The 26,894-nt window shown below is 39.4% G+C and overlaps 1 protein-coding gene across 2 annotated transcripts in view; it reads right to left on the reverse strand.

The window, feature by feature from the left end:
• Positions 1-7,635: 7,635 nt before the first annotated feature.
• Positions 7,636-26,894, reverse strand: part of TGFBR1 (transforming growth factor beta receptor 1) — a 57,182-nt gene continuing 37,923 nt past the window's right edge. For both annotated transcript variants that reach the window (XM_039234815.1, XM_039234814.1), the window contains exons 5-9: positions 22,747-22,914; positions 21,736-21,892; positions 19,372-19,496; positions 18,015-18,145; positions 7,636-12,082 (exon numbers count right to left, since the gene is read on the reverse strand). In XM_039234815.1, the coding sequence (XP_039090746.1) occupies positions 11,957-12,082; positions 18,015-18,145; positions 19,372-19,496; positions 21,736-21,892; positions 22,747-22,914 (707 nt within the window). In that variant the 3' untranslated portion in view covers positions 7,636-11,956. The remainder of the gene's footprint in view (positions 12,083-18,014; positions 18,146-19,371; positions 19,497-21,735; positions 21,893-22,746; positions 22,915-26,894) is intronic.

The raw sequence follows: 26,894 nt of genomic DNA on the forward strand, positions 1-26,894 counted from the left end.
CAGCACAGAGCCCAGTGTGGAGTTTGAACTCACAAACTGTGAGATCATGACCTGAGCCAAAGTCGGACGCTTCACCAACTGGGCCACCCAGGCGCCCCTAGTCCATTCATTCCTTTTTATTGCTGAATAATAAACCACTCAAGAAATATAACGCCTTAAAAAAAATATCAATCCACCAGTGGGTGGACATATTTTCGGCTGCTTCCATTTTTGGCTATGCTGAACAATGCTGCTATGAACATTCACCCACATTTCTTTGTGTGCATGTATGTTTTCATTTTTCTTGGATTAGGGTTGCCAGATTTAGCAAATGAAAATACAGGACATCCAGTTAAATTCAAATTTCAGATGATTTTTCATTCTTATGCAGTATTTCAGACATACTTATATAAAAAAATTATTTGTTGTTTACCCTGAAATCCAAGTTTACCTGTGCATCTTGTATTTTATGCCAACGCCATTCTGTGTAGATACCTACAAAATGGATTTGTTGGCTCATATAGTAGGCCCACATTTAACTGTCTTAAGAAACTGCCCATTGGGTTTCCAAAGGCACTATACTGGGGCACCTGGATGACTCAGGTAGTGGAGCATGAGTGGGACTCTTGATCTCTGGGGTTGTGAGTTCGAGCCCCACGTTGGGTGTAGAGATTACTTAAAAATAAAATCTTTAAAAAACAAAACAACAACAACCCAAAGGGCCTATGCTGCTTTACACTCCACCAATGTATGAATATTCTAGTTTTTTCTCATTCTCACCAACATTTGGTATTTTCTGTTTGTTTGAGTATAGCCATTCTAGCAGGTATGAAGTGGTTTCTCACTGCAGTTTTAATTTCAACCGTGTTTAAGAAATTGTGTTTATCAGCCATTCATATATTTTCTTGGGAAAATGTCTATCAAATTTTTTTGACCGTTTTTTACTGAGTTCTAAGAGCTCTTTATGTATTCTGAATACAAGTCCTTTATCAGATGTATGATTGGTAAATTCTCTCCATCTTTTGTCTCATCTTTTCATTAACAATGATTTTTAAGCCCAAAAGATTTTGATTTTGATAAAAACCAATTTGTTTAAAAAAAATTTTTTTTAATGTTTATTTATTTTTGAGAGAGAGAGATGGAGCACAAATGGGGCGGGAGGTGCAGAGACAGAGGGAGACACAGAATCCGAAGCAGGCTCCAGATTCAGAGCTGTCAGCACAGAACCTGATGAGGAGCTTGAACCCATGAGCCATGAGATCATGACCTGAGCCAAAGTCAGACGCCTAACTGACTGAGCCACCCAGGCGCCCCTATCAGTTTGTTTTTTTAATGGCTTTGCTTTTGTCAGTTGAAGTCTCTGCCTAACCCAAGGTCACGAAGAACTTCTCTCATTTTTTTCTAGAAGTTGTATAGCCTTTTCCCTTTATCTGTTCACTTTTACCTTTAGGTCTACAATGAAGAAAAGGCCTAAATAACTTTCTTTCTTCCTTCCTTCCTCTCTTTTTTAATATGGGTGTCCAATTGTTTCAGCATCATTTACTGAAAAGACTGGCCTTTCTCCAATGAAGTTGTCTTGGCACATGTCAAAAATCACTTGGCCATATATGCAAGGGTTCATCTCTGGATTCTCAATCCTGTTCCATTGGTCCATATTGTCTACCTTTATGTTAATAAACACTGCCTTGATTACTAAACCTTTACAATAAGTTTTGTAATTGGGTAAGGTAAGTCCTCTAATTTTCTTTTTCTGTTCTTCTCAAAAAATGATTCTATTTTAGATACTTTGCATTTCCATATAAGTTTTAGGATCAATTTGTCCATTTCTAAACAAACAAAGAGGGGCACCTGGGTGGCTCAGTCGGTTAAGCTTCCGACTTCAGCTCAGGTCGTGATCTCGTGGTTCATGAGTTCAAGCCCAGCATCAGGCTCAGAGCCTGGAGCCTGGTTCAGATTCTGGGTCTCCCTCTCTATCTGCTCCTCCCCCACTCATGTTCTGTCTCTCTCTGCTGGAATAGTCACAGGGATAGAGTTGAACCTGTGAAATAATTTGAGGAGAATTGCCATTATAATAGTACTGAATCCTCTAACCACAAACATGGAATGTTTCTCCATTTATTTAGATCCTTAATTTCTCAGAAACTTTGGTAAATTTCAGTGAAATCAATCTATTTCTTTATTCTCTTTGCGCTATTGTGATGGATTTTTTTTTAATTGAGGGAGATTTTTGCTAATATAGAGGATTTCAATACATATTTTGGTATGTTGAACTTGTATTCTACAGTCTTGCTAAATTTACTAGTTCTAGTAGTGTGCGTGTGTGTGTGTGTGTGTGTATTCCTTCAAATTTTACAGGATCACGTCATTTGTGAATAAAGATAGTTTTGTTTTTTTCTTCTTTTTGTTTCCTCTTTGACTGACTGATCTTTCTTGGGAGAGGAAGAGAAGAAACTGGATAGAACCTCCACTACAGTGTTTAGTAGAAATAATGAGTGGGTATTCTTGACTTGTTCCTGATTTCAGGAGAAAAGCACTCTACACCACATTAAGTATGTTAGCTGTGGTTTTTCATAAATTGAAAAGTTCTTCATTAGGTTGAGGAAGTTGCCTTCTCTTCCTATTTTGTTATTTATCATGAATGGGTATCGAATTCTGTCCAATGCTTTTCCTGTGTCTATTTAGTTGATCATATGGGTTTTATCCCTTTTGTTATAAATATGATGTAAAAGATTGACTTTTGGAAGGTAAATAGAGCTTGCAGCCCTTAGATACACCCCATTTGGTCCTGGTGTATAAACCTTTTTATTTGTTATTGGATTCAATTTGCTAGTATTGTATTAAGGATTTTACATCAATCTTCATGGGATTTAAATACCTTTTTAAACATAGTATTTAAAACTATATCCCTTTCAGCACTGTTCTAGCTGCATACCCTAAATTGACATTTCATTTTCATTCAGTTAAAATTATTTTCTAATTTCCCCTGTGATTTCCTCAATACATGAGTTAGTTAGAAGTGTGTTAATTTCCATATATTTGGAGATTTCTTTTTGTTGGTGACCTCTAATTTAATCTCTGCATGGTTGCAGAAGATACTTTCTATGATTTAGAATTTTTTGTGGTTGTTGAGACTTGTTTTATGGCACAGCATATGGTCTTTCCTGGAGAATGTTCCATGTGGACTTGAAAAAAGTGTGTTCTGCTGCTGGTGGGTGGTGTTCTACAAATGTCAGGACAAGTTGGCTAGCAGCATTCTTTTTTAAAAAAATTATTTATTTATTTTGAGAGAGAGTGGGGGAGGGGCAGAGAGAGAGAGAGAAAGACAACCCCAAAAAGGCTCTGTGCTATGAGCATGGAGCCCGACATGGAGCTCGATCCCAGGAACTGCAAGATCATGACCTGAGCTGAGGTCAAGAGTCCAAGGCTCAACCGACTGAGCCACCCATGCACCCCCCAGCATTCTTTTATGTGTTTTGTCAAGTTGTTCTATCAGTTGAGAGTGGGATATTGAAATCTCCAAATATTATTGTTGAATTATCTATTTCTCCTTCCAAATCTGTTACTTTTTACTTCATGTATTTTGGGGCTCTTTTGTTAGGCCATATACATTAATAGTTGTTGTATATCCCTGATATATTGGCCCTTTTATCATTTGCAATGTCCTCTACTTCTAGTAATATTTCTTGTCTCAAAGCCCACATTACCCGATATTAATATAGCCATTACAGCTTATTTATGGATACCATTTGCACAGTATATATTTTCCTATAACTTTATATATATTTTTTTCTGAGAGAAGAGAGAGAGCATGTACACACACTCAGGGGAGGGGCCGCAGGATAGGGAGATAAAGGATCTTAGGCAGACTCTGTGCACACCCGACATGGGGCTCAATCCCATGAACCAGATCATGACCTGAGATGAAATCAAGAGTCAGTCGCTTAACTGACTGAGCCACACAGGCGCCCCTGTTGATTTTTTACCTATATTTTTTGAGTATTGGTTTAGTGGTTCCTCTAGAGACTACAATAATATGCATTTCAATTTATCACCATCTTCAGATTAACATTAATTCCAATGAATATAGAAGCTTTGTTTCAATATAGTTCCATTTCCTACTCTCTCCTTTGTGCTATTATCATAATATACATGGCATCTGTAACCCCAACAATACAGTGTTATTGTTACTGCATTATACAATAGCATGCCATTGAAAAAAGAGAAAATATATATTCATTGTGTAGACAAATGTCTCCCCAAGATTCCCATCCTTATTCAATCGAGGTGCTGCCATGAAAGGTCTTTGCAAATGAAATTAAGATTACTTCATAGGGAAATTATCCTAGATTATCCAGATGGGCCCAGTGTGATCACATGAGCCCGGAACAACAGAAGAGGGAGACAAGAGTCCATTAGAGAGAAACGTATGGGAAGAGAGAAACAGAGGAGATGAGGCAGAAGAGACCAGAGAGCTGAAGGATGAGAAGGACCCAAATTGCTACTGCTGGCTTTGAAGAAGGAGGAAAGGGGCCAACAGCCAAGGGATGTGAATGGCTTCTAGAGGCTGAGAACAACTCCTCTGTCAGCAAGGAAATGTGGACTCGGTCTTACAACCACATGGAGCCAAATGTTACAAACAACCTGAATGAGCTTGAAAGTCTATTTATATTGAGCCTCCAGAAAAGAGTACAGTACAGCCAACACCTTGATTTTGACCTTCTAAACCATGGATCAGAGAACCAAGCCACACTATCCCTGAATTTACGAACTACATATAGAAGTGTGTGCTCTTAAGCGGGTATCGTTGTAAGCATGTTTGTAATAATTGTAGTCAGCCATACATTTATATAATCCTTTATATTTAATCACATATTTACCATTTACAGGACTCTTCATTCTGTCCTGTGGATTCAAGTGACCATCTGGTGTCATTTATTTTCATTCTGAAGAGTTTCTTTAAAAACAGTTCCATAGGCAACAAATTGGCTTTTTTTTTTTTAAATCTTTTTATATTGCCACCTTATTTTATGCCTTCATTTCTGAAATCTAAGTTGTTTACAAATCCTCTCAACCAGAAGTCTCTGGAGCTTCCTGAAAGTGCAAGAATCACCCAGGAGGCCACAGCTCCTTCGCTGGTCTTGAGTCAGAGATCCGAAGGGGACTGTTATCCCAGTGGGCTTTACAATTAGACGTAGAAATATCAGGCACTCTGGGTCCCACTGGAGAGTGTGGCAACTTAATCCCGAAACTGTAGGCCCTAAATCGGTGTCACAGCCACAGGATGCCCAGCTCTTCTGAGCTGGCTAGGGGAGCAAAGGGCAGCAGGAATCACCCTCCCTACACTCTTGTGAATCCAATAGTTGGGGAAGGAAGGAAAGATCTGAGCTTGGTGTAGAAGAACCTGCTCCACTGTACCCAGGTGCCCTCCCTGAGCCTCCCCTACTTAGGAACCGTGAGACGTGCACTTGCAGGTCATCCGTGCCATATTCTGCCTGTGCTGCTTGTAACTGCTCTAGCCTGTCCAGGCAGGTCTGCTACATACTGAGAACATCTAGGCTGTTCAGCTTTCTAGGTTTTTTGGGTGTCTGGGTTTTTTGTTTTATTTTTTGGTTTCGGGGTTTTGTTTCGTCTTTTTTTTTTTTTTTTTTTTTTGCCATGAGGAGCGATTTAGGCCTCACTTTCCTTGAGGCCAGCTCTGGGACTTGGACTTGGCTGGCTGCCACTGGCCATCCAAGCTACAGGCTTTGAACTCCCAGGGAACAAGCCAGGAGTGAAAGAAGCTTCTGGGTTAAAGAAGCTCACAAAGCGGAAGGCCAATGAGGGAAAGCTGCTCCTGAGACTCTTACAGAGTATCTGGCCTCACCCCTCTATCCAATCTGCACCAGCTCACCTTCAGCCATTCCCTACAGGAAGGACTGCCAGCTCCCTCTGAGTCCTCTGTAGCCCCCTCAGGACACTCTCAGTTGGCCCCCATCGGTCCTAGTTGCAAAGATCAGGCGAGACCATGCATATAAAAGCACTTGGGAAAACTCCACATTAGGTAACGACCAGTAGTAGTTCAATGATCTCTCTACATCTGGAATTAAATCTCAGAAGTGCATTTAATCTCTCACTCACTGAATGCCCACTCGTATTTCAGTTTATGAATCCAATGACGACCTGATTCCTCTTCTAGGTATCCGGGGTGCCAAGCAGCGGCTCTAATTTCACTTTGTTGTTGATGCCCATAACCTTTCCCACAGTTTTTCCTTCTAAAATGTCTAACGTTAGGGCAGGAGAGCCTGGGTGGCTCAGTCGGTTAAGCATCTGATTCTTGATTTTGGCTCAGGTCAGGTTCGAGATTCTCACTCTCCCCTTGCCCCTCTCCTTTGCTCACTCTCTCTCAAATAAACTTTAAGAAAATTCCTTTGAAAAAATAAAATGTCTAATATTACCAAATAGTCTATCAACCACACCTCTGACAAAGAGCTAGATTTCCCGGTACACCACCTACTACAACATGAAGATCTGTGTTTTAGTGCTGCCTACAGTTTGTGCACATTATATTACTGGTCCATGCCATACTCCCCTTTACTTCCTATTTTTCTTCCCCTCCCTCAATAGATTCTTTCCCATTTCCCTTTCGAAATACTTAAGTTGCCAATCCCCCTTTGTAATTCTATTCCTTCTTATTTTTTCCATTTCTCTTTAGCTCTCATAAAGAATCCTTTATTTCCATAATGATTTAATATGGTTTCTTTCCCAATTCTTAAGAATTATGCACAGCTGAACCCTGCATGACTGAGCCTTAGCTTTTATAACATCAAGTTTTCCTACTTGTCTTTCAGAGTAGCCTCACTGTCTTGTAAATCCTTAACTGTAAAACCGAACAGGCCGTGCAGAGCTACAAGATACGTCAGTGAGGCCACATATGTAAAAACACGTTTTCCATATTAGAAGAGACCGGTATAAAGCTAGTTCTGCTGTTTCTCGGAATCTGTATTTTAAAAATAATTTCACTTTTTCCCATCTTTCAATAAAAGCTCTACATCCTGGTGATATGTCTTCTTCAGTATAGAGAAAGAAAAAAACCCCTAAATCCAGTCTTTGAACTGAAGTGACAGTGTTTAACGCAAGAGCAATCCAATCTACAAAACCTTTCTCAATGTCAGTCAAGAGTTTGGGGCCATATCACCTCCCTGCACCCCTATTTTCTCAGTTTCCTTATCAGCCAAGTTGCTGCTCCCAGTGTATTAACTGTTCAAACCGACTTAATAAAAAAAATATGCCAATTCTCACAAGTCCTTAAATTAGGAAAGAATATGCAAACACTCAATTTTCTTTAAAAAATCACCGAAAAAACTTTGAGAATCAAAATAGTAACATCTTTAACACTGTGTTAGCAGATTTGCAGAGTGAGAGACACTAAGCAGTTCACATGGAGGCAGGTCCATCTCGGCGCCTGACAGATCAACAACTCCCATGCAGGTGGGAGGGTGCCACGGCGCCCACGGATGCACCTGTAGACAGGTGGGCACTTCTCAGCCCCGTTACCATGTTCCAACTTGTACTGAGGAATAGTCCAAAGGTCCTAGTGTCTGTCTAGATAGCAGCAGCCACATCTCATATCAGCATGGCTCCATCCAATATACATACTTTAAATTATGCCACTAGCACTTGGGAAAAAGTCGTTTATTTGCATTGTTTCCATTTCTCTACTGTAGTGTTAGGACTCAACATAAGCATCGCTCTTCTACTTCCTATTTACAGCTCATTCAGAATATTACTACAAATACAATATACAATTTTTAAAAACTTACGGGGAACTGTCATCTTTTTCTTTCCTCTTTACAGGTTTCTCAAAATCATTCAACTTAAATGAAAATTTACAGGGGCATTTTCTGTACACATCCGAAAGGGCAGAGGTTACACTGATAAAGCCAAAAGAATTTTGCACGGATACAATAAAATACAGAAAACAGAGACTATAGAAGATGTTATTTGGGGTACAAATATAAACAATACAGTACCATTTGAGTAATTTAGCAACATAACACTCATACTTTATAGAAATAAAACTGCAAACCTGGAGAATGCTCTGACAAATATTAAACATTATATATACAATGAGGTAAATGTACCTTGGTCTCTTGAGAGGTAATTTAAGGTTAAAGCAATTGACATTTTGAAGCATCTCCTTGACATATAAAGAAATATCAAACACCCCATTCCATTGGCACAATGTGAAAAAGGGATATCAAAACACGGTTCATGAAATTCAATTCACAAATCTTGTTAAAAAATAAAAACAAATTCACTTAAGTTTTTTTAAGCTGTAAGAAACAGGTTGAGTATTATTAACCACATTCTTAGAAGTTTACAATTACAAGTAAGATTGCATAATGGTGTTGAAAAGCTCGAACGCACGCACGGAGAGTCCTCAGAATGACTCAGAATCCCCGCACTGCCGGGGGGCGCTGGTGGCTATTCCAGCGTTCTTTATCACACTCAAGAAGCTACCGATTACATGTCCAGATCTCAAAAACCTCTGACTTGGCATTTCCCGCCAAGCTGTAACAGAACCACTGTTTGGAACCTCCACCACTGCCACAGTCAAGAAACACAAAGAAACAGTTGACTTACAATCACTCTTTAGTGCAAGGATAAAACTAAACTCTTGATATGACAGGTCTAGTGGGATACTGATTTTGTTCTGCATTTTATTTAACCCTCCACCGTCTTGTTTTACCAAACAGTCTAAATGGGCCAGTTCTCAGACGCAGGGGGAGGGAAGCAGAAGGGAGCTCCCGCATGAGCTCTCTGTAAGGAGAACTGAAATTGGAGATCTTGACGGCCATGGCTCTGTGCACGGACTCAAGGCACTTCTTGAGCATTACCCCCAAGGCAGAGGCACAGGCTCACTTCCTCAGACCTGGTGCTGTCCTACAGCAGGTAGGAAGGGCCGCTGCTTTTGGCACATCTCCTATTGCCACGCGGCCACCTTACGGCCTTCCCACTCCCCGGCCGTGACTGAAGTCCCAAACGGGGCCATCACCCACCCAATCTCCTCGCTTGGGAGAGCCCTCCGGGCAACACCCGTGACTCAAAGAAATGGAAGCATGTTCTACATTTCTGTCATCCGTTTAGATACCAAAAGCAGCTATTTGGTCAGAAGGCTGCTGTGGGGTGATGAGCAGGGCAGGGAGGCAACAAGGCAACGGTCTCCACTCAGGGACCAGCAGGAAGGCAGACTGAGAAAAGAAAGCTGAAGTTACGAAGGAAGGAACTGGGGACACCTGTGCCCCACTGGGTCGTACCCCCTCATCCCCAGTCCTCCGGGGATACTGACAAAATGAATGTGGACAGGTAACTGGCCTGAAGGTACATTTTAAGCCAAGTTTAATCTTGGAAGGTGAGCATCTGAAGATAGGCAGTATAAACAAAGGATTGTGTTTCTAAATGACAAAATTAATACGCTAGTCAAACCTCTCTGCAGTTATGGTCATAGCAATCAGGATCTAATTCATCTTTTAGGTGACTTCCATTTCCAGTATTAGCCAATTGGGGTTTATCAAACTCATTAGCCAAAAAAGGAATTTGCTGCAGTAATAAACCCAATTTAGAATCTCCAACTTTAAAAAAACATTCCCTGACTCACCAAAAGTACATTATATCCACTTAGGCAAGAACAGTACAACTGCAACTCAATCTTTGATTTAATAAAGAATATCTTCAGTAAAAGTTGATTACCTTATAGGAAAGTGAGAAATTATGTATCACAAGTTTCAAATCAGACAAGAAATTTTGGTATGTTCTTAAAATTATATAAAAATAGTTTTAGCATTGGTCCCCTGGATTTCATAAAGCAGATCTGGTAGGCTTAGAAATGGCAAAAAAAAAAAAAGGTACTTAATCACAGAGCTAGAGATTATTAAACAGGAAATCTAACAAAATTATAAAAACAAACCCCTCAAACTAATTCATTTGCTTTGACAAAAATCATGGTAACTACAGAAAAAACTCAAGTTTGGAGTCAAAATATTAACCTCTAAGCACATTTTCCCCATGATGTTTTTAAACACATGAAATTGACACTAAATTCCTATGCATATGTCATTCATTCTAAAATTACTTTGGCTTTAAGACCAAATAGTCTTTCAAATTTATTCTATGTGTAAGAGATAAGACATTATCAGAATGCAGCCCAGTCAGCGTAAATGGCCATGATTTCTTACTGACCGAAATACTGTAAAGGTTATTCTGACCCTTTTATCTGGAAATTGATAGCACTATAAAGTCAATGTCTTGCCTTACCGCTATGATAGTTTTTTCTCTCCCATCAGAGTAAGATCACAGTGATAAAGAGAACTCTGAAAATTATAAAAGCCCGAAAGGACTTTTAGCACTGGAAGTAAAAACCAGTTATTATAAGTTAGTTTCAAGTTAATGAAAAGACCATGACGAGTTTGCTTGAGACATTTAATCTGACTGAAAACGTCTGTAAATGGAGACCCTGCACTCAAGAATGTTTCTTAGCTACCACTCCCAAATACCAAGGGTGTACTGAACTCATAATGTAGCCATGTAGATTAAACACTTGCAGGATGTGCACACGGAAAGACTGAATAGAAGCTGCCTTCTTCAACGTGAGACCCCAAAACCACACCAACTCTGACCTTAGTTACAAAGACAGAAAGTCCACCGAACACTGACTCCTACATAACAAATGTGACTCTCCTGCACACCTGTTAGCTATTCAAATTATTAACTACTTTTACCTTCCTAGAAAAAGGCCTATTATTTAACATCAACCATATCCTAATTTTAAATGTAGTTCATTTCTTAAAAAAATAACACTGTCTTTGATCAGATAAAGAAAAAAAATGGCTTACAGAATGCCACACAACTTTTCACAAGCAGCTAGACAAATTTTCCCTTTTAGAAAAATTAGTCTGTAGGCTACAAGTTTTAAATTATTAAAGTACTATAAGCATCTAGAGTGCCACTTGACTGAAGGTATACTTAGACGACACAATTTAAATGCAAAAGTTTGAAGTGAGAATATTCAAATATGACCATGATAACATTTACCAATTAATGCCACTTCATTCCTTTAGTGGTTTAAGCACATTTTGGTAGGAGAAAGGCATTTTCAAAATGGAATACCAAACGACATACTACAAAAATTCCTCCAGAAAAACAAAACAGAAAAAGTCTGGGTTACCCAGATAAATAAACTTCTCGAATTAAAATACTACAGGTTTTAAGACACACAGACTTTAAACAATTCTAGTCATTCCATTAGAAAGACACAGAAGCGGCACTTACTGGTATAGGACAATCCCATTTTGAAGGCATGTAATGTTCTGAATATGTGAAAGAACAGTAATAGTATACAAAATACAATTGCATAAATTATGTTCCTCACTACTATATGAGGTCATTTTTAGACTCAAGATAAGAGTTTTATAAGTGTTAGCTTTAAGATCCTGAAAGTTATAGAACAGTACATTCAAAGTCTGAATCAAGAAAACTCTTTAGTGGTTCAGAATCCTCTGAGAATGTACTAACCAGGAATAAAATCACTTTCTTGAAAAATAAGAAATGTTTCGTATAACTCAACGATCCAGCTCCTTTACCCTTAAAGATGATCTTCAGCACAGCAGAGTTAACCTAAAGTTAAGATCAGCAATCACCTTTAAAAAAAAAAACAACAAAACAACAACCAAGTTTTGTGTTAATTAAAAATAAAGGTAGACTACATAACACTTTGTAACTGTCCTGGGAAAGAAGTGTTCATAGTGCAGAGAAAAGACCCACGTGGCTGTTTCCTGGATCCAAAGAAATCCTGGGGAGTTTCTCATTGACCTTATCACACTGTTGCAAAAGGAAGCAATATCCTTCTAGCCCCTCTCAGTGAGGTAGAACAGCTGACCTCCCAAATGAAAACCCAGGAGCAGATCTGAAGAAAAAGCAGAGTTCAGGCAAAGCCACAGAACTACATTTTGATGCCTTCCTGTTGACTGAGTTGTGACAATGTTTTCTTAATCCTCAAAGCTGTAAGTCTAGCGGCTCCATTGGCGTACCAACATTCTCTCATAATTTTTGCCATTACTCTCAAGGCCTGCAAGAAAAGAGAAGAAAAATAACAATTAATGCATGCACCACTTTCCATTCATCTGGGTAAGATCTTTACTATGTACATTCTCTTTCCAAGTGACATGCATTCAATGTTTTGCTTGTTTCAGCATTATCTGTAATAACAAATGAATAGAAACGACCACAATTCCCATCAGTGGGGTCCTGCTGTCAGCAGCTGGAAAGCAGACGGACAAGGGGTGACTGACTTATTAGAAGACCTGAAAAATCTGAATCCTAAACCAGAGTTGTAAATGGTAAAAAAGGAACCTGACTCACACTGGAACTTCCCCCTAAAACCAAGGAATTAACTACATTGAGTTCCTCTGAGGCGAAGTACAAGGTAAAAATACGAGGATCAGCCAAAAGAGCTGGAACCCCAGATCCTTACCCCTCCCTGAGCATCACATAGTTGGGTGGCTGCAGCACCTCCATCAGCAAAAGACTAGAGGTTTGTATCTGAGAGGGTAAAGCGGAGGCTTCTGACTTGGGGAACATGGGGGCAAAGTTGCATACTGACAACTCACTAAATGAGAAGACCATAAATAAGCTTTCTCCCCAAAACATAGGCAGCAACCTATAGCCACTCCTCCAGGCAAGAGACTGTAAGAGTCCTCTCTGGGGAATGCGAGCCCACGTGGAAAGACCTGAAGACACTACTCTCAGGTTCCCCAAGCGAGCAGCCCAGTTAGAGCCTCCTAAAGACCACAGGTGATAAGCTCCCTTCACGGGCACAGAGCTTCCAGTGTCCTGCTTTTAAACATGAAGAGAGCAGGAGTTTGCTCAGACACCAGAGAAAGCAATATGAATGCAGAAGCTGATACAGAACAAGGGAACTTGGAAAAACAGCTGTACAGAGAAAATATCAACAATTTATCATTAATATTCTCAAGGAGATAAAAGAAAATGTTCATATTAGATTTACCATTGATCGTTTTTTTACTTCTTATTTGACTTTGGAAAAACTTGACAGAAGAATTGGAGAATAAACTCGATAAAAAAAAAAAAGATAAAAGTTGATAAACCTCCCAGAAAGTATAGGAAAAAAAACAGAGATGGAGGAAAAGACAAAATTAGAAGGCCTCTTCAAGAGGTCTACCACTCATAACTAGAGTGGAAGAAAGAGAACAGAGGAGGGGGCGCCTGGATGGTGTGTCAGTTAAGTGTCTGGCTTCGGCTCAGGTCATGATCTTATGGTTCATGAATTCAAGCCTCACATCAGGCTCTGCGCTGGATTTCTCCCCCCCCCCCCCCCCCACCGCCTCTCCCCTACTTGTGCTTTTTTGCAGTCAAAATAAACTTAAAGAAAAAAAAAGAACAGAGGAAAACTGAAGGGAACAAATCAAAGAAATACTTCAGGGACATTTTCTAGAAATGAACGTTTGCTTCCAGATAAAAAGGACTAAGTTCCTATCACATACATATACTCATTCAACAAAATAATAAATTTACTGAGAGCCTACCATCTCCCAGATACCATCCAAGGGACTGAGGATATAACAGCAAGCAAACAGACAAAATCCCTATCCTCATAAAGTTCACATTCTAGAGAGCCAAAACATGTAATTAATAAGTAAGTACAATACATGGAGAAGTAGCAGTAAGTGCTAAGGAGAAACAATCAGAAACATCATTTAGGGACAGCAGATAATATATGTCAGGGAAAGAAGGTGATATTTGAAATGGGTATAACAAGGTAACATCTAAGCGGAGACTTAAAAGAGGGGGCAAAATGAATAAACCAAGAAACAGGGAGTCATGGGGCCAGGAAAGAACATTCACCGTTAACAGAGGCAAAGGGAATCCCAGGACAAAAGGTGAGGGATATCCCAAGATGAAAGCTGCACAGTGGGCCTAGAGAACTACGAGTAAAAACTGGAAAATAACAGAAGATTCGGGAAGACATCTCTTCAGTTATTCTATCAGGTTCATATTCTTAAGGTGTTTCAACTACTGAGAGGAGATTTATAAAACCCTGGAAAAGTGAGACTGAATTAGTAAAAAGTACATATAAAACTAATCAAATGGAGAAAAAACAAATATGACAGCGATGGTATTAATGCAGCAAATTGCACATGTGCTCTTAATCTTGACTAATAACTTTTCCTCGTGTTTAAAAGGTCATCTGTTTAGAGGTGCCTGTCTAGAGTTACTTAACAGTAACTGTTAAGTCAGTTACTTAAGCGTCTGACTCTTGATTTCAGCTCAGTTCGTGATCCCAGGGTAGTGGGATCGAGCCCCGCGTGAGGTTCCACACTGAGCATAGAGCCTGCTTGAGATTCTCTGCCCCTCTCCCCAGCTCACATTCATGCTCTTGCTCTCACTCTCTCCTCTCTCTCTTTAAAAAAAAAAAAAAAAAAAAGGAATANTTTGTACTTCACAATATCAAGATCAAATTTGTAAAAGACAAAAAAAAAAAAATTTAGTCCAGTTTCATGTGTTAAACATGCAAATTTTTTTCTTTTTTTTTTTTTAATTTTTTTAATGTTTTTATTTATTTCTAGGAGAGATAGAGAGGCAGCGCGAGCAGGGGAGGGTCAGAGAGAGAGGGAGTCACAGACTGAAACAGGCTCCAGGCTCTGAGCTGGCAGTCAGCACAGAGCCCGACGTGGGGCCCGAACCCACGAACCGTGAAATCATGACCTAAGCGAAAGTCGGACGCTTAACCGACTAAGCCACCCAGGCGCCCCGTAAACATGCAAATTTTTAAGGCATGCTTAGATGTATTTTATCTGGGCCTGGATACTTGATTTTGTTGGAGGTAGCTAAGGAGCTCTCTTAATGTCTCAACTATTGAGTCCTACATTATTTTAAGATGCAAAATCGACCACTTAAGTGACCAGCTTCTTATTCCTCTTCACATCTGGTGGAAAATGCTCTGCTTTGCCAATATTATAATAGTGACAGGCAGCAATTAAATACAGATTAAATAAAATTTGTCTTATGAATTCTTTAAATTTACAAGTACAAAAACATTTCTAAAATGTTTGTAAGAGCCGGGGTTGAGAAGTTCAGACACCTGCTGGACAGTGCCCTCCCTTTATTCCCAGTGAGTGGTCATGCAGGCAATGACATGAGTAAGATGTAACATCATCAGAACCATCTTTCCAATCACCTTATCCACTTTTCTCATTTTAAAAGGTTAGGGTCTAGAGAAGTAAAATTATTTGTCTAAAGTCAGACTCTGAAATGGCAGCCAGGCTGGTCTACAAGACAGGATTCCTAGTTTCCATCCAGCATTCATCTTACCGTTTTGGGCAGCCTTGATCAAAAGGACTCATTTGAATAAAATGCAGTTGCCTTTTATCTGCAGATGACATGATACTATATATATTGAAAGCCCTAAAGACTCCACCAAAAAACCCACTAAAACTGATGAACGAATTCAGTAAAGTTGCAGGATATAAAATCAATGTACAGAAACCTATTGCATTTCTGGGGCGCCTGGGTGGTTCAGTTAGTTAAGCATCTGACTCTTGATTTCAGCTCAGGTTATGATCTCACAGTTTGTGGGATCAGGCCCTTTGCAGATCACTGTCAGTGCAGAGCGTGCTTGGGATTCTCTCTCTCTAGACCTCCCCCACTCACACACTCTCTCTCAAAATAAAAAAACTTAAAAAAATTTTTTTAAAAATCTGTTGCAGTTCTATACACTAATAATGAAGCAGCAGAAAGTGAAATTAAAAATAAAAATCCCATTTACAATTGTACCAAAAACAATAAAATATTTAGGAATAAATTCAACCATAAAGGTAAAAGACCCTTACTCTGAAAACTATAAAACACTGATGAAGTAAATTCAAAATGATACAAAGAAATGGAAAGACATTCCATGCTCGTGGATTGGATGAACAAATATTGTGGGGTTTTTTTTTAATTTTTTTTTATGTTTCTATTTATTTTTGAGAGAGAGACAGAGCATGAGTGGAGGAGGGACAGAGAGAGAGGGAGACACAGAATCCAAAGCAGGCTCAGGCTCTGAGCTCCCAACGCAGAGCCCAACATGGGGGTCGAACTCATGAACTGTGAGATGACAACCTGAACTGAAGTCAGACACGTAACCGACTGAGCCCCAAGAAGAACAAATATCATTAAAATGTCTATATTACCCAAAGCAATCTACACATTTAATGTAATACCTATCAAAATACCAACAGTATTTTCACAGAACTAGAACAAACAATCCTAAAATTTGTATGGAACCACAAAAGACTCCAAATAGCCAAAGCATCTGGGGAGGGTGGAGGGGGACTGATATATCACAATTCCAGATTTTAAGGTATATTATAAAGTAGTGGTAATTAAAATATTATGGTACTGGCATAAAAATAGATACATAGATCATGGAATAGGGCAGAAAACCCAGAAATAAACCTATAATTATTTGGCCAGTTAATATTCAACAAAGGAGGAATGAATACACAATCAGAAAAAGATAGTCCCTTCAACAAATGATGTTTTGTTGTGAACACTGGACAGCCACATGCAGAAGAATGAACCTGGACCACTTTCCTTCACCAGGCACAAAAATAAACTCAAAATAGATTAAAGACCTAAATATAAGACTTGAAACCATAAAAATCCTTGAAGAGAGCATGGGCGGTAATTATCTCTGATATCGGCTGTAGCAACATTTTTCTAGATACGTCTCCTGAAATAAGGGAACTATATCAAAATAAAAGCCTGCACAGCAAACGAAATAATCAAAGAAACTAATGGGAGAGGATATTTTTAAATGGCATGTCTGATAAAGGGTTAGTATCTAAAATATAAAGAGAACTGATACAACTAAATACCCCCCAAAATCATCCAAATAAAAAATGGACAGAGGAAGTTAACAGACATTTCTCAAAGAAGATATACAGATGACCACAGACACAAGATGCTCAACATCACTCATCATCAGGGAAATGTAAATCCACACTTCAATGAGCTATCACCTCACCCCTGTCAGAATGGCTAAAATCAAAAGCCAGAAACAAGCGTTGGTGAGGATGTGGAGAAAAATGAACCCTCTTGCACTATGGTGAGAATGCACATAGGTGCAGACATTTAGGAAAACAGTATGGAGGTTCCTCAAAAAATTAAAAAGTAAACTACCCTATGATCCAGGAATTGCACTACTGGGTATTTACCTCAAAACTACAAAAACATTAATTGAAAGGGATACATGAACCCCTATGTTTATTGCACTATTATTTACAATAGCCAAACTATGGAAGCAACCAATAGATGAATGGATAAATATTATTCAGTCATAAAAAAAGAATGAAATCTTGTCATTTATAACAACATGGATAGATCCAGAGGATATAATGCTAAGTGAAATAAGTCAATCAGAGAAAGACAAATACCATACATTCTCACTTGTAAATGGAATTTAAGAAACAAAACAAACAAGCAAATAAAAGAAAAATGAGAGAGAGAGAGACAAACCAAGAAATAGACTCTTAACTACAGAGAACAAACTGATGGTTACCAGAAGGCTAGTGGATGGGGGTCTGGGTTAAATAGGTGATAGAGATTAAGGAATGTGCTTATCAAAAAAAAAAAAAAAAAAAAAAGAGAGAGAGAGAGAGAGAGATGGTGAACTTAAGCTTAACCATATTGGTAAGTGCATTAAATGTAAATGGATTAAACATTCCATGTAAAAGATAGATAGAAAAATAGATAAAATAAAAACGCAGATGCCTTGGTTCATTGGTAGATTTAAACACTATTCTGATACTTTGACAGATGTACTTCAGATTGAACATGAAAACCAAATTATTCTGTTTTTCACTCACTGGTTTAATTGCCATAAAAAAAAAAAACAACAAAATTCTTGTGTCTATTTTCCTTAAAGAAAAGAGGCAAATTTCCATTTAACAAGCAGAAACAGTTTAGAAAATTGTATAGTATCCAAGAGAAACACTCACTTCACAACTCTGCCATCTGTTTGGAATATTTGGCCTTAACTTCTGTTCACAAACAACTTTTCTCATTTCTTCAACTGACGGATCAGAAGGTACAAGATCATAATAAGGCAGCTGGTAATCTTCATGAATTCCTATATTGGTTAAAAAAAAAAAAAACAATTTTGAAGAATTTATTCAGATAATGCCAGACCATTCTTTGTCCAGACAGAAAAGGAACACCTGAGACTCCTACTTCAGGGTTCCATCCATAAATTAACTAAGTGGAACAGCGCTTGAGCTTGCTCTATCTCAGCCACATCTGCACCAACAACCCATGGTTCTGAGTTGGTACTGGGCCCACAGCTTGAAACTAAGTATCACCATGGGATCAGCAAAGGCTATTTAAATGATGGGTAACCAGGAGTGACAGTTTCCTATAGAAGCCTATGGTACCAAAAAATGAGAGTTTTAATTTTGTGAGTGCTCAATCCCTCCCTTGGCATAGGGATCTACACTCTACCATGGAGCCGTAAATCCTACAAGCAAATCGGAGGTGCAAGTCCTTTACCTCTACTTGGATCTGTCCTCTTTACTAAAACACAGAGACATGCTCCCCCTCTTACTGTCACATAAACTCAAGACCTTAGTCTCAACCAAGCCTGGGCCCCCAAGCATAAGAAACTATTCCTCAAGTAAACACTGGAAGTTCTCAATCTAAAACTTAACATAAGTTAAAACTTAGCTTAAACGTAGCGTAAGGGTGATGTAACCGTATTCTGTATTTATAACTTCCAGGTATGGAGTTGGACAAACTACCCACAATCTCAGGGGGAAAATAAGTTTGACTCAGGTACATGCTAGAAACAGCTTCCTCAGTGGCCTCTTAAGTAGTCATCCACTCTAAATAACTATATGGTGAGATAACAAGGGCTTGGTTTCTGATGCTTCCCAATATTTAAATGAAAAATAGAAAAAGAACACACTAGAATAAGCATGCCGTGTCATTTCCTCTCACTACAGGTTTTATCTCCTTTATTTTCTATGGTACTCTCAGTGATCACTGCTGATTATGTATAATTACACTCAATTAAAAAAGGCTAGGGACATGAGAGTGGCTCAGTTGGTTAAACTCCTGACTTTGGCTCAGGTCATGATCTCATGGTCAGTGACTTTAAGCCCCGTGCTGGGCTCTGTGCTGACATCTCAGAGCCTGGAGCCTGCTTCCGATTCTGTGTCTCCTTCGCTCTCTGCCCCTCCCCTGCTCACACTCTGTCTCTCAAAAATAAATACTAAAAATTGTTTTTAATTAAAAAAAAAAAGGCTATCCTTTAACAGCTTCTGTTCATGACAAACTATTGGGGCAAGGGGAGAAATTTACCACCAATGGAACATCGTCGAGCTATTTCCCAGAATACTAAGCCCATTGCATAGATGTCGGCACGTTTGAAGGATTCAAAGTGTTTCATGTTTATGGAATCATCTAGAACTTCAGGGGCCATGTACCTAAAAAAGAAGTCGGCATTTTACTTTATGTATTGGTGGCCACAATACATTTGAACTCTTTCATAGATTTTTTTTTCTTCCCTTTTAGCATGGTTCTGCTACTTTTTATAATGATTCACACTTCCTATAGAAATTTTCCCAAAGTTCATAAAGTACAAAGGAAAAAATCATTCCATTACTACCACCCAGTGTTCATACTTTGATCAGCATCCTTGCAGGTATCTCTCTATATACACACATATACAGACAATATTGCAAAACTAAGATCACACTACACTCAAACAGATTAAATATCCACCTGATTTGGAAATTAATGATGTCAACTAAATCCCATGAGAAGCTGAAACAGCAATTTCATGCTATCATGCTAAACTTAATGATCTTAGTTTCCAATGAAAGACACACATATAATAATCATGACTATTATAAATGTCCTAACATACACCACCTACTTTGTCAAGTACTATGCAAGGACCATCTAGACACCTTCTCACTAGAAGAGGATGGAAGGAAGTAAAAGACATAATCCAGGGAACAAAATAATAGGAAAAAATGAATGTCAGTCCTCCTATTTTTTAGAGGGCAAGCGAGGAAGGGGCAGAGAGAAAGGGAGACAGAACCCCAGACAGGCTCCACACTGTCAGTGCAGAGCCTGATGTGGGGCACGAACTCATGAACTGAGCTGAAATGAAGAGTCAGACACTTAACCGACTGAGCCAGTCAGGTGCACGCACTGTAGGGTTCTTAAGTTTTAAAAAGCCTACTAAAGTTAGGGATCAGGATCCACAAAGACCTGACCTGTAGCAAGCACTGTCTTGGACCCTTAAGTCAAGAGTTCTGAGAGTCCCTGTTGAATCCAGAAATCACAAATCACAAAGACAACTGAGATAGAAAAAAGCTTGGCCCTATCTATCCAAGGCCGAGGCAGGAGTGTGAAGATACTGTCATGGCAACATGCTGTGATAGAGTAAGGCCTTTTGGGCCAGAAAGGCCAAGGTTCCAATCTCACCTCTTCCGTTACCATCCATATGAGGCTGACCCCATTACTTAACTTCCATGGGGCTGTTTCCTCATCTATGCAATGAAAGCAAGGACATCTATCTAGTCATGTTCTTTTGAAAACTCATCTATTCAACCAATGTTTACTGAACACCTGCTCTGTATTAAGCACCGTAATGGATGCTGGGGATCCAAGGCTGCTCTCAAGCAGTCTGCCATCCACTGGAATATACAGATAGATAAACGGAGAGTTATAATGTGCTAAGTGCCTTCACAGTCCAGGTTCAGCCTGCTATGGCAGTGCTTGGTAAGAGCATTTCACTGTCGAGAAAGGGCTTCCTATGAGAAAGGAAGGGTGAGGACAAATCAGGGAAACAGCACATGCAAAAATTATGAGGAAGAAAGAAAGGTGTATTTTCAGGAACTAAAAATAAGAAAATGGGGGTCCCTGGGTGGCTCACTAGTTAAGTCTCTGACTCCTGATTTTGGCTCAGGTCAAATCTTGCAGTCTGTGGGACTGGACCGCATGTCGGGCTCTGCACTAACAGCACAGAGCCTGCTTAGGATTCTGATTCTCTCTCTCCTTCTCTCTCTGTCCCTCCCCTGCTCGCTCGCTCTCTCCCTCAAAATAAATAAACATTTTTTAAAAATAATAAAATAAGAAAATGGTTGGGCTAGCTACAGTACAGCACATGAGGAGAGCATTAACTGAGATAATACATACACAAGACCCACTAAAATGATTGGCACAGGGGCACCTGGGTGGCTCAGTCGGTTAAGCATCAGATTTCGGCTCGGGTCACGATCTCACAGTAGGTGAGTTCGAGCCCAGCGTCAGGCTCTGTGCTGACAGCTCAGAGACTGGAGCCTGCTTTGCAGTCTTCGTCTCCCTCTCCCTGTCCCTCTCCTGCTCATACTCTGTCTCTCTCTCTCAAAAATAAATAAACATTAAAATAAAAATGATTGCCACATACTGGGCAGCCTATTAATGTCAGCTACTATTGTTATTATAGTTAATATAACTAATGATAATATTTCTGGAAAGGCCACCTTTCATCAGCAGGCATCTTTTAAAGTCAGGTAACCTTGGCTTCAGAGCAGGCAAAACCATGAGATCTTCTACCTGTGGGCAATCTAATAAAGTACAGGTTTGAGTTTCAGAAGATATGTATATACAAATGAGAAGGAAATGAAAAAGAAGTTGATTTCAGAAGATATCAAACACTGTTCACAAATATACCTTTTTGTTCCCACTCTGTGGTTCGGAGCAATATCAATCGTATCTGTGGCTGAATCGTGTCTCACTGCCAGTCCTAAGTCTGCAATGCAGCAAGTGCCATTCTTCTTTACTAAAATATTCTTGGACTTAAAATCTCTGTGAGCAATGGCTGGTTTCCCTAAGGAAACAAATTAAACATGACTGTTTAAAAGGGGTTACCAGTCTCAACTCTCACTTTTAGGTTCAAAGTCTCAACTCCTGTCCCAGTGCAGTGTCACAGCATCTCAGCCCACATCATCCACGATACCTGAACAATTACTGAACAACCCCACGCAAGTCATCATACCAAATGTTGCCGAAATTACATTTCTTCAAAGAAAACAGAAAAAAGAAGATTCTCTAAAAGACGGTGCTCAAAAACTGTAAGTCTAGCAACTCAAAGCCTAGGGTTTAAGGATGTTAGTTCGCTGACATCTCATGAATTATTTATAGAACTCTAGTCAGAGACTGAGATTTCAGTCCAAGAACCAAACATCTACATGACTTCATCTACCTCCCAACTGTAATGTACTCATTATTAAGTTCACAAACTTTAATACTAACCACTGGAAGACATGCTACTAAAAATCATAATTACAGTGTGGAAACCCTAGAACCCTCCTCCATTGCTGGCAGGAATGAAAAACAGTACAGCCACTTTGGAAAAAACAGTCACAGTCCAGAAGTGCCTCAAAACCATCAGTTACTGTATAATCTAATAATTACACTGCATAAGAGAACTGAAAACATATGTCCCCCAACCCCCAAAAAACATGTACACCAATGTGAGTGGTGCCGCAATGAGTAGAGAATCTCTAAACAGATTCCCACGTTCCTAACTCCACCTGAGATTTTCAACAGAAAGATACAATAATTTCATTTAAAACCTCATTTTAAACATCTCCATTTAGGCTGACTTCTTGCAAAAATTTTCTAACAGACATTAGATTCAGGGGAATTTAAAGCTTAAATACCAGAATTACTTTGAGTTACCTTGGGTACCAACAATCTCCATATGAAGATGGGCAAGTCCACTTGCTGTGGACAAAGCGAGTTTTATCATTCCTTCCACGGTAACTGTGTATCTGTTCAAATAATCAAAAAGGGATCCGTGCTCATGATAATCTGACACCAACCAGAGCTGAGTCCAGGTACCGTTGTCTACAAAGTAGAATAACAACATTTCAGATGGGCTGCAGAACATTTAAGATTTATCAACTCAAGAGTTACCACTTTTTACTCTCAATCTTGAAATCCACACCTGTAACATACGATGATGGTACCTTAAGTGTGCATATCATTCCCTTCATAGTTATACTTTTACATACATATCTTTTTGATCCTCTGAGTAAGCCCCCTAGTCTTGAGATAGGCAAGGATAACTAATCCCATTTAAGAGACAAAGAATCATAGTTGCAAAATGGTGACCTTGAATCTACACAGACAGTAACAGAGCGGGGACTCCTTAGTGGCTAGAAAAATGTCTGGTTCAGGTTAGGTGCTCGATGGTTGTTTCTAGAAGGAGGAGGGAAATGAGAGGGAGGAAGATGAGAAGTATCTGGAGCCTAGTGTGGCCACAGTAGGAACGGAACAGTACAGGACAAAACTGTGAGCTTAAATGAAGAAATGCAAGCTTTAATCACAGACTGTACCTTCAGTTCACAAAGAAACCAGATAAGAGGATTATGAATCCAAGGTTTCCAGCTTAGGAAAAAATATAAAAACTGTGGTATCACTGGCACATGGGAAAGCTGAGACAGGAACTAAAATGTCTGGAGGGAAAAAGCTAGGGCTGAACCCAGTTTTACATAAGGTGATTCTGAACCTCGACAACTAGCAATATGTATTCCAAAAGGTTGCATGTAAGCTGATACATGGATTTGAAATGTGTTTCCCCAATGGAATCATGGTGAGGATTCTGGCTAGGCTTCTAGGCTAGACCGGTCCAGAAAAGCCTATCTAACCTAGAAATAGCAAGAAAATCACGTATTTCATGAAATCGCGCAATACGACAATACTAGGAGGCAGCACAATTCAGTAAAAGCAGCAGGCTTGGAGTCATTCTGACCTGGAGTGAAAACCAGGGTTTAATGGACTGGCTGTAATGGACTATGGGACCTCAGATAAGTTTCTTAACCAACATGAGCCTCTGTTTCTTCTCTTATAAAACAAGAATGCCTTACTTTTACAAAAGTGTTAAGATTTAAAAACTAAGATAATTGATTTAAGCATTTAGTGCCACTAAGAACTTAAAATGTGCTATTTCCTGTTTCCTGAGGCACCTGGGTGGCTCAGGCAGTGGAGTGTCCAACTCTTGATTTTGGCTTAGGTCATGATACTAGGGTCGTGGGATCGTACCCAGCGTCAGGCTCCGTGTTGAGCATGGAGACTGCTTAAGATTCTCTGTCTCCCTCTGCCCCCCTCAACCCACTTGTGCTTGCTCTAAAAAAATAAAAAATTAAAAGAATTTTTTTAAATGTGCTGTTTCTTTCCCTACTGGTTGTAAAGCACACACAGATACATACATACACACACACACACACACACACACACACACACACACACACCAAAAACCCCATCCAACTGACATGAAACAGCATCTATATTAAAGGTTGTTACTTGAAGAAAAGCAACTCTGATTAGAAGAGAATAAGAAAGGTATTTTCAGAAAATTATACAGGGGATTTCTGGGTACTTTCAAAAGAATTTAGATATTCATGACACTAGTTCTTTATAAACTTGTTCATCATAAACTAATTCTATTCAAACTTACATGTTTTCTTTCCCTTGATACAGATGCATCACTACCTTTATCTGCATGCTTAGTAATCAAGACTGAATTCCGAAAGGCTGACATATAAACAGGAACACAGGCAGATGGAAGAAAGGGATATTTTCTGAGGTAATTAGCAGGAGAGGCAGAAGGAGGAGAAGACGCTGTGCAATATGAAGGGTTGTCTGAGGTGGAATTAACTAACTCAGGAGGATAAAGATAAAGGAGAAGGGAATTGGGGTGGATGGACTAGTTTCTGGGCCAAGTCCATTAGCCCCTGACAAAGAAGAGAGGGAGGGTAGGGAAGATGCGGCAGGGGCAGCCAGTTCCCATGGTGACCACCAGAGGACAGCACCAGCTTGGCTGCAGCCTGAGCAAACGGGGGAAAAAGAGTCCAGGGCAAGGAGCACAGGGATTTTGCACCTGTGTTTGCAACTTGAAATATGCCCCAAACAGGTCAGGCCTGGGAGACGGCTGGAGACCCAAAATACAGATTGGAAAGCAACTGCCACGGCCGAGTTTGATACTACGCACGTGGATAAGTTCTTCAAAGAAGCAATTACTATTTGTAGACATAGAGCTTTCGTATCATCAGTAAGCAGAGTCTTGGAAAACAAAGACAACTACTAAGAAATAATAAATGAAGACTGAAAATCTAGAGTCATGGAACATTGTTTTTAAGGTTGTTTTAAGGGTGGGAGAGGAAGCTAAATGATGGGAAAGGCAGGAGAAAATTAAAACGAAGGACTTGGTCAAAATATGATCACTGCTTTTGCTTATTTGTTTTGTTTGTAAATTAAGTAATATGGAATTGGTAGTAACCAATGATAAATCACTGCCTATATCCATCACACCCATCACTATCCCCAGGTCACAAGAAGGGGATAATCAAACATTATATGCCTCCTGAGAGGGTACATAGGAAGTATACGCTATATAGGAAGGTATATAACATTACCAGGAAACCAGTGAAATGTAATCAGATTCAGTCTCTAATTCTAACTACCAGTTTTTAAATACAAGGAGCAAGTACTGAGATACTATGGAAACTCAATCAACAAGAGTCCAGAATGTGATGAGCCTGACAGGACAAACAGTCCGGTTTCTTCAACAAACAAACTGAAAGAAAAAAAAAAAAAAAAGATGAAAAGGGAACATAGCAATTTTAAGGGATCTAAGATAATTATCAACCAAACACAATGTGTGGATTAAAGTGACACAAAGTGACAAATGCAGTATGTGAACTAAAGCTATTCCTAAAGTGAATGACTAATTATTAAAAAAAAAAAAAAAAAAATTGACCACTGCAGAAATTTGAAAGTGACTAGATATCTGATGACATTTCAAAAAGGGACAATGGTTGGGGCGCCTGGGTAGCTCAGTCGTTTAAGCAACTGACTTTGGCTCAGGTCATGATCTCACAGGTTGTGGGTTCGAGCCCCACGTCAGGCTCTGTGCTGACAGCTGCCTCTGAGCCTGGAGCCGGCTTCGGATTCTGTGTGTGTGTCTCTCTCTGACCCTCCCTTGCTCATGCTGTGTGTTTCTCTCTCAGAAATAAGTAAAAAAGTAAAAAAAAAATTTTTTAATAAAATAAAAAGTGACAATGGTCATGTGGTCATGTTTCATTAAAAAGATCCCTCAATTTAAATACAAAAATTAAAATGTTTATAGAGAAAAGATATATCATGTCTTTGGCTTCAAATAATTCAGATAGAGGCAGAAGGTGGAATCAGAGATCAAACGTGACTGGCAACGAGCGAACGATCATTGTTGGAGCTGGGTGACATGCATCCGTTATACTCCACTCACTCCACTGTTCCATGTAGTGGAAATTTTCTATAACTAAAAACTAAAAACAAAACAACCTAAGCAATAAATGCTTACTGCAAATTAAGTTTGAAAACACAGAGAAGCAAAAGGAGAAATCATCAAACACTTAATATTCTGAAGAAATAAATACTGTTGAAGAAAACGGGAAGGGAGGGGAGGAAAAAGAGGACTATGGTTTGGGTCTCTCTAAAAGAGAAAATGATAGCATTTTTTAAAAACAGGAAAGCTGGGAAATACATCTGATTCCGGGTGGAGATGACAGGATATAACACAAGTCTCTGATGAAGCTACAGAAGCAGGGACTGTGGCGCGACACTAGTAACTGAGGCCAAGTCACTAGGTGAAGGGCAGTCTGAAGGCACTGCTCAGTCACCACTCATTCTGACTCTCCACTGACATGGCTTCTTTGCTTCCTGCAGCATTGGATCTGTGCCACAGGCAAGAAAGCATCTACGTGGTCACCAATGGGCAAGATGGTCCTGAAAAACTATTCCTCTACTTAACTGAGTTTATTTAGTTTATTTTATTGGGGCGCCTG

Source organism: Hyaena hyaena, unplaced genomic scaffold (assembly GCF_003009895.1).
Source record: "Hyaena hyaena isolate Hyena2069 unplaced genomic scaffold, ASM300989v1 scaffold_93, whole genome shotgun sequence".
Taxonomy (NCBI): domain Eukaryota; kingdom Metazoa; phylum Chordata; class Mammalia; order Carnivora; family Hyaenidae; genus Hyaena; species Hyaena hyaena.